Source organism: Schistocerca americana, chromosome 10 (genome assembly GCF_021461395.2).
Source record: "Schistocerca americana isolate TAMUIC-IGC-003095 chromosome 10, iqSchAmer2.1, whole genome shotgun sequence".
NCBI classification, from domain to species: Eukaryota; Metazoa; Arthropoda; class Insecta; order Orthoptera; family Acrididae; genus Schistocerca; species Schistocerca americana.
Window position 1 is genome coordinate 184,912,669 of NC_060128.1, and position 14,658 is coordinate 184,927,326.

General features: G+C 44.2%; 1 protein-coding gene and 1 non-coding gene across 2 annotated transcripts in view; both read left to right on the forward strand.

Moving 5' to 3' along the window:
• The window catches only part of LOC124552546 (flocculation protein FLO11-like), a 277,283-nt gene that overhangs the window by 192,836 nt on the left and 69,789 nt on the right, over window positions 1-14,658 (forward strand). The window contains exon 3 of the mRNA XM_047126864.1: window positions 8,883-8,973. Coding sequence (XP_046982820.1) covers window positions 8,883-8,973 — 91 coding nt within the window. The remainder of the gene's footprint in view (window positions 1-8,882; window positions 8,974-14,658) is intronic.
• Window positions 11,198-11,271, forward strand: Trnat-ugu. The gene has a single exon. It is a non-coding gene; the product is annotated as a tRNA-Thr (tRNA).

Genomic DNA, 14,658 nt, shown 5'->3' on the forward strand with positions numbered 1-14,658 from the left:
ATTATCGTTTATTTCGCACAAGTGCATCTTGGTGTTCAACTTTTTTTTCCGTCAGTGTATAAAGGGACGGGTTTTTCAACTACATAGTTATCCTCCTATCTTTTACTAGAAAATAAACAGTATTGATAGTAAAACTGAAATTGTCAATGTTTAATTCGGGTTTCATTAGAAAATTATTAGTTCGTTACGTGAAACGGAGGAATTTTGTAATAAAAACAAAGAAAACTGTATAGGTGTACCGGGTAGAGCTTGAAAACGCCATTTCCTCAACAAAACGTAAAATAAAAAATTAATAATAAAAAACGCATATAGAAATATATCAAACATCGCTTCAATACTTCGTCAAATTTGAGTAAAATATGTTTCTGTCATTGATAAACAGTTTTCGCATCTATCAATAATACAGGAAACTCTTGTCATTGATCATGATGAAGAGCGGTCTGTTGGGTTCAAAATAACAACGATAATTACAAATAATTATGTTTGTGCGTGTAAAATGTAGTTGCACCAAAAGTAATTGCTTTGGTTACAAAAAATCGGAGAAGTTACGCGATCAACTAATTTTTATAACTTATAAAATGCAGTTCCTATTCTGTAAGGATGTAAGATCCTCAATCAACTAACACTCAATGATGTGCAGATTCTAATTAAGTGCGAAAAAAGGATCAAAGAAAGGAAAAAACAAAGAGACGCTACTCCCAGTATCTTTCTCTAGTTTTCGTTCCTTATTAATGTTGATAGTACTAACGGTATCATAGCATCTACTACGTCATTTATGTACTCCGTAGTTAATGAACCATAGTTTAACTAGAGCGCAACTCCAGTCTATGGCATTATCTGGGTTTGTTCAGTCGCCCAGTCAAAGTCTTTTTATTTGAGGCCACTTTACGACTTGCTCACCGATGATGATGAAATGATAATGATGCGAACGCAGTACTCAGGCCCCGAGTAGATAGTCCCCGACCCGCTTGGGAATCGAGCCTGGGACCAGCTGAACTATAGACAGCAGTACTAGACTATGAGCTGCGAACGTTTGTGCGAAATCAGCGACAGCCAAGTGATTACTCGGGACAGAATTGGGTTTCACATTAGAAAACATCTCTCTCCCTTTCTGCACCGTACTACGAAAGCCCACGATCGATTTTTTTTAACTTTTATAGCAATTCTGCCAACACCATATAGGCCGAAGCGCCAAAGAAACTGTTATAGGCATGCATATTCAAATACAGAAATATAACAGGCAGAATACGGCGCTGCGGTCGGCAACGCCTATATCAAACAACAAGGGTCTGTTGCAGTTGTTACCAAGATTTAAGCGAGTTCCAGCGTGGTGATATAATCGGCGCTCGAGCAATGGGACACAGCCTCTCCGAGGTCGCGCAGAAGTGGGGATTTTCCCGTGCAACCATTTCACGAGTGTATCGTGAATATCAGGAATCCGGTAAAATATCAAATCTCCAACATCGCCGCGGCCGGAAGAAGATCCTGCAAGAATGGGACCAATGACGACTGAAAAGAATCGTTCAACGTGACAGAAGTGAACCCTTCCGCAAATTACTGCAGATTTCAATGCCGGGCATCAACAAATATCAGCGTGCGAACCGTTCAACGAAACATAATCGATATGGGCTTTCGGAGCTGAGGCCCACTCGTGTACCCTTGATGACTGCACGACACAAAACTTGACGCTTCGTCTTATGCCGTCAACGTCCGCAGCTCTTGGTCGTGCGGTAACGTTCTCGCTTCCCGCGCCCGGGTTCCCGGGTTCGATTCCCGGCGGGGTCAGGGATTTTCTCTGTCTCGTGATGATTGGGTGTTGTGTGATGTCCTTAGGTTAATTAGGTTTAAGTAGTTCTAAGTTCTAGGGCACTGATGACCATAGATGTTACGTTCCATAGTGCTCAGAGCCATTTGAACCATTTTTTGTCCCGTCAACACCGACATCGGACTGTTGATGAGTGGAATAATCTTGCCTGGTAGGACGAGTCTCGTTTCAGATTGTATCGAGCGGATGGACGTGTACGGGTATGGACATAACCTCATGAACCCATGGGCCCTGCATATCATCAAGGGACTGCTCAAGCTGGTGGAGGCCCTGTAACGTTGTGGGTCGATATAGTCGATTGCGCTAAATCAAAAAATATTAAGTTTAGAAATTTTTCGCTTCTCTTGTGATCCGACGGCATTTTCAAAAATTTCAGGTGATTTTAGCGAACTGCATCATAGCAATATGTCTGATTTTCGGAATGTAGTTGAATAATAGAATTAAAATACTAGAAACACGATTTAAGACGTCTGTAGCGCAGCACAAACCTCGTGAATCACGAAAAATAAAAAATGAAACAAAAATAACAAAATCATCAAAAACTGTCTAAAAATCTATTTTACTAGTTGACTTCGGGAAATTAATGCGAAAAATTCATTTTTCAAGCGAATATATGAGCGTGTTCCATTTTGAGACCGTTATGAAAATGTTAAAAAAGATTACGGATTGGTAACAAAGGACTACGCCCGAAAACTGTTGGGTATAGTAAAATCAGTTGTCAGCAGGCACCAAAATCGATATGAGACAAATTTAGTACACCAGCTATCAGAGAACTTTCCGATATTCAAAAATCATTACAAGATTGTATCGAGGCGTGTGGAAGTTATGGGGGAAGCCAACAAATTAGCTGGAGCCCTGAAATTCTGAAATAATTAATATAGAGCTTAGTCTAAACCATCGCACTGAATGGTTTTTTAAGTGAATTGGACAAAACGACAGTGGGATAAGTTCGAAAACTACAGTTATTTTAAGAGAAACATGTGGACGTTGTCAATCATCGTCGGAGTCTTAAACTTTCTAGGCATCATCAAAATCACTGTCCGGGTCATTATCAGTTTCTTCAACGTCAAACTTCGTCAAAATCACTTATTATTTACAAAATTAAAAATTATATAATATTTATATTATTATGTAATATTTATAAAATTATATAATATTTATAAAGTTAAAAATTATTTATAAAATTATTACAGCGAGATTCAAGTCAGCTGTACCGTTTGCTGATGTTGATTCTTCGTCTAAAATAACGTCGCTCGTTTCTGGTAACTGACTACCAGAGAATATCGTAACGTCCCTTGCTGTTACACCATCCGACACCTGTGGAGCTTAGATCAGCTAGATTTTTCGTATGGGGGTTGCTCCAGTTGCGAAATATACTTAGCTTTCAATAACTTAAATGTTATTCTAGTTCTGTTTCACACTATCAAAAATAGATAAATCCATATTTAGATTTCAAAAGGATATTCACTTTTCATTTTACATGTTTCGTGTAAAAATGTTTAATCTAACGAAATATACATGATTAATTTTTCTTTCCTTGTATAATCTGGGCATCAATTGTTCTGAGACGTTCAGTACAATTCCAGTGTCAGAAGTATTTCTGCCAAATCTGTGAAAGCCTCTTGCTAGCGTGTTTCAATTTTTCAGCAGCGTCAACCGCCTTTTTTTCCCCATGTGATAGAACACGGGATCGTAATGTAAATGCCGTGTGGCTAGGGCCTCCCGTCGGGTAGACCTTTCCCCTGGTGCAAGCCTTTCGAGTTGACGCCACTTCGGCGACCTGCGTGTCGATGGGGATGAAATGATGATGATAAGGGCAACACAGCACCCAGTCCCTGAGCGGAGAAAATCTGCGACCCAGCCGGGGATAGAACCGGGGCCGTTAGGCATGACATTCGGTCGCGCTGACCACTCAGCTACCAGGTGCGGACACGGGATCGTAATAGCAGCCGGTCATAGCACGAAAAGTAGGCACTGTAAAAATTTTCCACCGAAATCTTTAAGGATTTTTTTAAAAATTCCATAGTTCCAAGCAGAAGTGTTGAATAGTGATAGGATACTCAACCTCGTTAACTAATTTGACAAACATACTAAACAATATTAGTATCTGCCTCCTCGTGTTCTATTCTTGTTAGATCTTCATTGACAAACATACTAAACAATATTAGTATCTGCCTCCTCGTGTTCTATTCTTGTTAGATCTTCATTAATTGTTTGATTAATAGGACCATTTACTGTAGTGTCTTGAAATCCTACAAACTCGGTTCGCGTGAAAAACACTCTAACAAGTCGCATTAATGAGTTTTATTACAATGAGAAAATTACAATACTTTGGAAATTACACAGATATGTCGCAAGCAAAGGGCGACATACGAAATAATCAGTCTTTGCGACTGCTGATCTCCAACTGACGAAAGTGTTTCCTGAACTGCTATCAAAATGGTTAATATTGAAGCTGCTATTGAACTGGCAGTCACCAGTCGGTCGCGGCGCTTATGTCCTCTTCACATAGGGGCCGCTGCTGTCGCGTTGTCGTCCTGGAGGGAGGCGCGATCAGCGTGGGTTTGGCTGATATCAGCCTTCTCTTTCTTGTCGGTACCGACTGGTGTGCCGGCGCTTGACTTATACGCCGTAAAATATTAACTATTCATAGCACCCGTTGTGATTAATACAGATGATTTTGTACACGAGGATCTGCGTCATGTCCTGCTGCGACTAATTATTAATTAAAAATTCGATTAGAGCTGCTTTATATTTTGCACATTTCAATTCTTGTCTCGAATCTGAATATCTAACTTGTTGCGTTCATGAGATGTGAATCTAGAGACAAGTGCATAACAAGTAAATAGCAGTTCTCAACACAGGAGGGTAGCAAGCGTTGGAACGTTCCTTTTCTATTTGGAAGTGCAGGTGACATCGGAAACCTTCAGACTTTATTTATTTACGTAGCAGAAATCTACACCCGAAGACCTGTGACGTTTTTGATCATTCCTGCTCTCACATCGCGGTTCAGGATCATCTGCTCTAACAATTTTGCACGGTTTGGCCTGAAAAACGATGAAACCGTTTTGGTGGTGGGCTCTTGTACTATCATCAATCTTTCAATTTCTTTTTGTATTTATTAATAGCTAACTTCGTCATCAATTGGTTTTGCTGTTCTTGTGGCCGGCCGGAGTGGCCGAGCAGTTCTAGGCGCTACAGTCTGGAGCCGCGCGACCGCTGCGGTCGCAGGTTCGAATCCTGCCTCGGGCATGGATGTGTGTGATGTCCTTAGGTTAATTAGGTTTAAGTTGTTCTAAGTTGTAGGGGACTGATGACCTCAGAAGTTAAGTCCGGTAGTGCTCAGAGCCATTTTGTTGTTCTTGCATTGGCCATGTTTGTAGATCAAATTTGCAGGATTATGGTCCGCCTATTAACGCTAACAACTGTTTTTTCGTGTAAAATCAAATGTGTTTGAGCACCGTTGTGCAATTGTCGGTGAGTTCAACTCTGAAAAATGTAAATATGTCTTAACTAATAATGTTTCCAACGAGAATTAGTCTCAAATCCAGTTTTTGTCAGCTGTTGTCATTACCGTAAGTTTTCTACATTATTTGGTTATGTAAGACCCTGTGCAGGTTATCAGATAATGTTAGCTTGAAATCTGGAACTAAATGATGTTACTGTGAGATGTGATCCGCGAATTAACGTAATTTCGTTGAGTGAAAATATTTCGCGTCTATATTTCCGATTACTTACATTTACCTTTCTAAAGTCCTTTCTCATTTGCATTCTCTTAAATTATTGAGAAGCACACTCAAATGTTACACATGGTTCACCCATTCCTGCCGACATCGTCGAATAATGGCATCGCTCCTATTCAGATGTCGAGCGATTCACCTCTTACTCCAACCGGCTTCTTTGCGTCCAGGTGCACGTCGTCTCTGAAATGCTGACATCTGCGAATTTTGTTCGCGCGCCAGTCTGGGAGGCATAATTACTGTCCAACAGAACACAGCACACGCAGTGAAATTCGTAAAGATTTTATGCCCTGGTGCCGAAATCTCCCCTGCTTACCGTCTCTGCCAGCTGCGCTGCGAAATTTTGCTGCACCGTCACACGTCCATTCATCGATCGCCAAAGTTTACAGTTTTGGATTTTCCGTCGGTACCTATACGAATATCAATTTGTGACCAATTTGCATAACTTTCCCGTAGAGCATCGTTTATTTTGTCTTATAATGTATTTTGAAGAACTTCGCTCGTAAATTACACTATTCCACTTCACTAAACATAGTGTTAATTTTGCTGCTGTGCGTCCAGCCCCTATTGGCATTCACTTGCTCTCACTTGGCGTTCACTTGCTTGCTCTGATTTTCTGTACTTTCATATTTGGTGCCAAATTTGAATTTTGTTTACAGCAGAATAGTATTATTTACAAAAGAAGTTCTTCAAAATACACTCAAAGACAAAACAATTAGACACGCCACGCCACGCTGTCATGCAAAGTGGTCACAAATTGATATGCATACAGTTTTCGGCGAAAAATGCAAAATTGTAATCTTTGGTGGACGATGAATGAATGTTCTCCGCGTAGCTGGCAAGGATGGTAAATAGGGGACATGTCGATACTAGGGTATAAGGTCTTTGCGAATTCCATTATGTGTGCTTGTGTGGACAGTCACTATGTCCCGCATACACGGGCGTGAACAATATTCGCAGATGTGAGCATTTGGGAGAGAACGTGTAATTGGACTCAAAGAAGCCCCGGATTCATCATCATCATCATCGACCCGGCATGCGGGTAGGGCTTCAGTGACCATAAGCACTACCCATAGGCGGCTCACAGAAAGGGGAATGAGTTCACAGCGCCTCTTGCTCCGACTAACTTTGACCGGGGTACATCAGCAAGTACAAGGAGTGATATCGGACACATTCGACCTGGAATCTCATTGTTTGGAGTAGAATTTTCTTCAGTGATGAGTCCCGCTTCGAACTGAGCCCCGATGGCTACGTGCATACGGCGAGAGAAGAGCTCTGACAGTTGACGCCACCTTGGCGCACGTGCTTCGCGCGTGCACGACGGCCAATCAGATCATGAGCTTTTGTTTGCGCTACCATGGCAACGCCCCAGTGTTGCCGTAGTGCTGAGCGGCGTCAGAGCTCTTCTCTCGGTGTACGGAGTATAGTCAAGGAGTGTCTGGAGAAGCATCAGATAGCAGTGGGATACCAACCTGACTGTCACCCACCATACGGCCCGAGAACGAGGTGTGGTGGTCTAAGGTGTCATTTTATTTCGTAGCAGGACCCCTCTGGTTATCACACCCTTACAGCACAGCGCTATGTCGACGATATTCTACTCCCCATTTTGTTCCCCTTCATGGCAGACCATTCTGGGCTTAGAATTCAACAAGATAATGCCCGCATGCACACAGCGAGAGTTTTATACGCTTGTCTTCGTGTGTACCAAACACTACCTTGGCCAGCAAGGTCTCCGGATCTCTCCCCAACTGAGAACGTTATCGGCATTATCGGCAGGGTCCTCCAACTAGGTCGAGATTTTGACAGTCTGTAACGCAACAATTGGACAGAATTTGGCACGGTATCCGCATGAGGACATCGAACAGCTCTATCAATCAATGCCAAGCTGAATACCTGCTTGCATAAGGATCAGACATGGACCAACACGTTACTGACATGTTCAAGCCCTTTCTCTTGAATAAATCATCCAGTTTTTCTGAATTGTAATCATTAATTTTCAATATATGTTCATCACATCATCGACATGCGCTTACAGAGTCAAAGATCCAGTCGTGTACCCATGATGTCTGCACGACACAAAGCTTTATGCCTCGCCTGGGCCTACCAACACCGACGTTGGACTGATGATGACGGGAAACATGTTTCCTGGTCGGACGAGTCTCGTTTCAAATTCTATCGAGCGCATGGACGTTTTCGGGTATGGGGACAACCTCATGTATTTGTGGACTCTGGTGTCAGCAGGGGACTGTTCAAGGACCCCAGATACGTCTAGATACAACTCTGACAGGTCACACGTGTGTAAGCATCCTGGATCCATTCTTGTCCATTGTGCATTCCGACGGATTTGGTCAATTCCAGGTCCAGAATTGCTACACAGTGGCTCCAGAACACTCTTCCGAGTTTAAACAGTTCCGCTGGCCACCAAACTCTCCAGACATGAACATTATTGAGCATATCTGGGATACCTTGCAACCTGCTTTTCAGAAGAGATGGTGTCAGTTCCCTCCAGCAGTACTTCAGACATTAGTCGAGTCCATGTCACGTCGTGCTGAGACACTCCTGCGGACTCGTGGGAGCCCTACACGATATTAGGCCGGAGTACCCGTTTCTTTGACTCTTCATAGTAGAATGTACGTCTTAATGAGTAGATTATGGTAGCATTTTCCTTTTTTAAATTCGCTCAGTAACTATACTCAAAGCGATTTTTGTTACCACTGGGAGCCTTGAGCGAGGTGGCGCAGTGATTACCACACTGGACCCGCATTCGGGAGGAGGGCGGTTCAAACCCGCATCCGGCCATCTTGATTTAGGTTTTCCATGTTTTCCTTAAATCACTTGAGGCAAATGTCGGGATGCTTCCTTTGAAAGGGCACAGCCGCTTTCTTTCCCCATTCTTCCCTAATCGGCCGGTCGCTGTGGCCAAGCGGTTCTAGGCGCTTCAGCCCGGAACCGCGCGACCGCTACGGTTGCAGGTTCGAATCCTGCCTCGGGCATGGATGTGTGTGATGTCCTTAGGTTAGTTAGGTTTAAGTAGCTCTAAGTTCTAGGGGACTGATGACCTCAGGTGTTAAGTCCCATAGTGCTCAGAGCCATTTGAACCATCTTCCCTAATCCGACGGGACCGATGACCTCGCTGTTTGGTCCACTCCCCCAAATCAACCAAACAACCACGTCCCCGGGAGCCGTTATGTAGGCAATTTGCAACTGGTGCCACGTGAACATTTAGCTGTATGCTGATATAGACCACAGGGAGTTGAAAAAACTATGGAAATCTTGTGTACTACGAAACTCTAGTAATTTGCTACTTTCTGTTTCAGGTACGTTGCTGGTGAAGGCAAGAGGGCTATCGATGGGACTACACTCACTTACTGTGCGAGCGAGAGGGACTGTCGCAAAACAGCCGATCAGGTGAGTAGTAGCCTCAACGGTTGTGATATTACCTGCTCCGAAGGACTAGTGTGTGAACTGTGATGCTCAGTTAATTTCTAAGCACTTTTTACTCTTCAGGATCAGCTACCCCTCTTCGCACAATATAGACGTCTTATCTAAATAATTCTGCAATCCATTTTTATCTTGTGATAACACTATTAGAAGTTAAACGACAGTATCATCTGGTCATATGTAAAGTCACAAAGAGCGTCTGAGGGTTCCAATCAGTCGCTTGCTGGCCAGTCTAGTGTGGCAGTTGAAGATAGCGAAACGAAAGCCGAAGTTTCAAATTCACGTTCATGAAGTCGCTGACACAAGACAATCGTACAAACATACCGTCATTTGATCATCGGACAGACTCCTGTATGGACGACGCAGTAATAAGCATCCCTGGCGTAGAGAAACAACTGAAAGATTTGAAAGCAAGTAAATCACCAGGTCCAGAGGGAGTCCCAATTCGATTTCACAAATAGTACTTTCCCCGCCCCCCCCCCCCCCTGCCTAGCTTGTATTTATCGCGAACATCTCGCCCAGCACAGAGTTCCAAGCGACTGGAAGAAGACGCAGGTGACTCCAGTATATAAGAATGGTTAAACAACGGACCCGCAAAATTACTGACCAATATCCCTAACTTCGATATTCTGTAGAATCCTTGAACGTATTCTTAGTTGATAACAAACTTTCTTGGGACTGAGAAGCTTATGTGCACGAATTAGCGCGGCTTTAGAAAGCATCGCTCGAGCGAGTCTTGGCTTACCCTTTTCTCACATGATATACTGCGAACTATGGACGAAGGGTAACAGACAGATTCCGTATTTGTAGATTTCCGGAAAGCATTTGACACGGTGCCCCACTGCAGGCTGTCAAAGAAAAGAAGATGCGAGGATATGGGTAATGTCCACAGATGTATGAGGGGCTCAAAGACTTCGTATATAGAACCCAGTGCGATGTCCTCAATGGCGAGTGTTCATCACAGACAAGGATATCGTCCGGAGAGCCGCAGGGAAGTGTGATAGGGGGGCTGTTGTTCTCTATAAATGAGTTGGCGGACAGGGTCGGTAACAATCTGCGGTTGTTTCCTGATGATGCCGTAGTATACGGTAACGTGTCGAAGTTGAGTGACCCGACGAAGATACAAGAGGACTCAGATAAAATTTGTAGTTGGTGCGATTAATGGCAGTTGGCTGTAAATGTGGGACAATGTAAGTTAATGCGGATGAGTAGGAAAAACGAACCTGTAATGTTAGATTACAGTATTACTAGCGTCCTGCTGGATACAGTCAAGTCGTTTAAATATCGGGGCATAACGTTGCAAACCGATACGAGGTGGAAGGAACATGTGAGGACTGTGATAGGGAAGGATTCTAATCCTGGATGTGAGTAAAAAGGAGTGGTGGTGGTATAAATTCCTAATCACCAGACGTTGAGCCGATGTACTGGATTAATTTCTAAACCTCTCCGCAGAGTCTCATGAAGTTAGGGCATGTGACACTTGAAAGTTTGCCTCTTCTGCATTTTGAATCGCAGAAACATGTTCTGAGCCGAACAGTCGACCTCACAAAGCACGACTGTCTTTCACACACTCAATAGAAGTTCGTGAGTAAGCACTTTGGCAGGGCAGCTATTGTGGCCAATGAGAAGCAGACACCGTGTGTGGTTCTCTAATACATCACTTTCCTCACCGTAACGGTAATTGGCAAAAATAGACACTTAATTGATATATACGAAGACAGTAACTTGTTCTCGAAAGAACAGTTACTGTTGATGACCGTGCAGCTTTTCCCTGGAGTAAACGATGACTGACAACCTTAGCTGCCGACAGGTGTTGTTGTTATATCTCGATGTGCACAGCTGTCCACATCGAGGTATAACAACAACACCTGTCGGCAGCTAAGGTTGTCAGTTAGTCATCATTTATTCCAGGGAAAAGCTGCACGGTCATCAACAGTAACTGTTCTTTCGAGAACAAGTTACTGTCTTCGTATATATAGTTAAAGGCTAACCAGCCATTGACCTTCGTCTGTGCGAATGCGCACAGGTTGCCCAAGCTCTTACGGGAATCGCCAAAGCGTGCGCGAGTAATGAGTGGGTGGGCAAATGTCTATAAGGTACAATACATATGTAGAATTGTGGACAGTTGGGAATGTGAGTCTCACGGGAAGCGTGCCAGAGATAAGTCCCTGCAGTCGCACTACCCTCTGTGTCCTCGGTGGCTCAGATGGATAGAGCGTCCGCCATGTAAGCAGGAGGTCCCGGGTTCGAGTCCCGGTCGGGGCACACATTTTTCAGCTGTCCACATCGAGGTATAACAACAACACCTGTCGGCAGCTAAGATTGTCAGTTAGTCATCATTTATTGGCACGTAATTGAGTTCTGTGACGAACTACGTTGTGATAAGCAGATGGCCTAAAATTGTTAACGTGCAAGTGACCCAGCTTGTAGGCAACCTACGTGCACTGGGCTTGCCTGGCGCAGTGCTTTTGCCTAACTTTTCTATCTAGAAATGTGAAATTCAAAGGAACAAGGCAAACAAGTCGCGTGCGAGAGGCGTTAAATAAGTAATGCTACACTTTTTTTTTCTCGGACGATTTCGGTTGAAAAAATGCGTAATTTGATGTCGGACATCGTGAAGTTCCCATAGATCGCGACGCTACAGATATCCTTCAAAAAGGCGTCTGTAAGGCAGGCGCGTTCCAAACAGAAGCTGCTATTGAGTTTCTTTTGGCGAAAAACCAGAGGATCGTACATATTCACAGGCGTCTGCGGAATGTCAGAGGGACCAGGCAGAAAACAAAAGCACGGTGAGTAATTGGGCGAGGCGTGTGCCATCATCCCAAGGTCGCACAAGCATGTTCGATCTCCCGCTTGCCAGCCACCCGTTCACTGCTGTGGCTCCTGCCATTGTTGTCGGACGCTCTCATTCGAAGCCATCGACAGATTTCAGTCAAACATCTGACAGCACAACTGGACGCCTCTGTTGGTAGTACTGACACACTTGTCAACCAGATGGGGTTCTCAAAGCTGTGTGTCCGCAGTGTTTCTCGCCGCCTTACAGAAGCCATAAAGACCAACGAAGGATCATCTGTGCGGAGTAGCTTGCGCGGTACGAGGCTGGTCGTGACAGTTGTTGTCGAACATCGTCACAGGGATAAAATATGGGTTCATCACTTCGATTCGGAACAGTGGGAGTAGGCATTAGGAGTGATTTAAAATGGAATGACCGTATAAAATTAATCGTCCGTAAACCAGATGCCAGACTGAGATTCATTGGAAGAATCCTAAGGAAATGCAATCCGAAAACAAAGAAAGTAGGTTACAGTACACTTGTTCGCCCACTGCTTGAATACTGCTCACCAGTGTGGGATCCGTACCAGATAGGGATGATAGAAGAGATACAGAAGATCCAATGGACAGCAGCGCGCTTCGTTACAGGATCATTTAGTAATTGCGAAAGCGTTACGGAGATGATAGATAAACTCCAGTGGAAGACTCTGCAAGAGAGACGCTCAGTAGCTCGGTACGGGCATTTGTTGAAGTTTCGAGAACATACCTTCACCGAGGAGTCAAGCAGTATATTGGTCCCTCCTACGTATATCTCGCGAAGAGACGATGAGGATAAAATCAGAGAGATTAGAGTCCACACAGAGGCTTACCGACAGTCTTTCTTTCCACGAACATTACGATACTGGAATAGAAGGGAAAGCCGATAGAGGTACTCAGGGTACCCTCCGCCACACACCGTCAGGTGGCTTGCGGAGTATGGATGTAGATGTAGATGTAGATGCATGTAGTGGCGCCGCACCAATCCTCTTCCCATGAAAAAGTTTAAAGATGCACGCTCAGCCCGTAAAGTCATGGCGACAGCCTTCTGGGGGTTTCTGTTTGATGTCCTCCCTCATGGTTCAACGATTGTGCTATCTTCAGTAGTTGCAGAAACGCCTTCAGCGTGTTCATCGCCACAAAAAGGCAAACGAACTTCGTGTTCTTCTTGACATCTCAAAGTCTCGCACAAGTCTCCACATTCCAGAGGAGCTTATAAAACTTACTCATCCACTCTATAGCCCAGATCTCCACCTTCCGATTTTTATCTGTTTGGCCCAATGAAGGATGCACTCCGCGGGAAGCAGTACGTGGATGATGGGGAGGTTGTTGATGCTGCACCGACCTCGACCAGTAGTGTGTCACCATGGGAGCATACAAGTCAGGTGGAGTAAGCCCTTCACAGAGAACGGACATCAGTTGCAAAATAGGATTTAATAGCCAAAACAGTGGGGAATAATATGGTGTACTATATAACATTACTTACTGGAAAACCCTCGTATGAAGCTAAGAACTACAAGCTCCCTCAGCAAAACACGAACTCCAACTGCTGACGTACACTCTGTTCTGTTACAAAATGCAAACAAAAGAGACGAACCATACTGCTCACTGTAATTTAGAAATGTCTGTTGATTTGTGTCTTCAGAGTCTTAAGTACATCGATGACACCTTCCTGATACTGCCTCACGGTGAAAATACACTGCGGCAGTTCGTGGATCACATGAACGGTGTCCAACCCAACATTAAATTTACCTTCGAGACGGAAGCACACTGATCGATATTTTAACGTCGCTAGTTTTCACGACCCTGTACACAAGAAGGCGGTCCTGAACATACACGGAGCCAAAGTTATTTCTGACGGCGACCGCCTACAGCCTGAATTACAGCATTTGGCGACAGCAAAAGAAGGACGCCTTGTGAATCGGCTGAAGAAGCCAAGCCGGCGGCTTTCCTGCCATACTGTGGGGCAACGAGCGGCAATTTAGGACGTATACTGCACAGACATGAATTCAGACCCCCTCCCCCTGCCCGAGATACGAGATGCGTTGCGCCCAGTTGAAGACGACATAGCTCTTCGTGTACCCGCTGGCGGCAGTATCTATACGGAGCAGACAACTCGCACAGATGAAGAGCTTTGTACCGAGCACAAGAGACATCTTAGCCAAAGAGAGCTCGATAAGTCAACCATAGCTGAGCATTGCCTCGAAAACGGACACAAAATACAGTTTGAGAGCACGAGAATATTGGCTCATGCGTCAACATACTGAGACTCTTTTGTAAAAGTGGCGGCTGAGATTAGAACGAGTAGCAACAATTTCGACAGAGACCAGGGCTACACATTGAGATGGAGGTGGGGGCGGGCTTTAGATGTCGAATGGAGGCAACGCTTGTAACGAGGTGGGAGCGGCAGTTTCAAACGTGCGCTGGCCGCTCGCGCTACAAAGTCACTCTGTGCCCTGCAGGCCGGAGCTGCTATAATTGCAGACTCCACATTGAGCCGTAAAGATAGTAGAAAGTTAAAGTAATGGCAGGATTTCACCGATGAACGTTTGAATTTTTGGACAGGAAAATATAAAAGTGCATTTGAAGAACAATTACGACAACCAATGTGCACACAACACCTTTGTATAACATGCATGGCAATGCATCACTACAAGGGAAATTTTTAAACAAATGGAATTTTATATACATCAGAAAGTACTCAAAGAAGCGCACTAAACGAGAATGTGATAAATTCGAATTCCGTAAAATTACGATGGACACGGGTAAACGAAATTCTGTACCGGAACTTATGATTAATTGTGTCTCACCAGACAACCAACATACCGACTCAAGTGCTCGCTA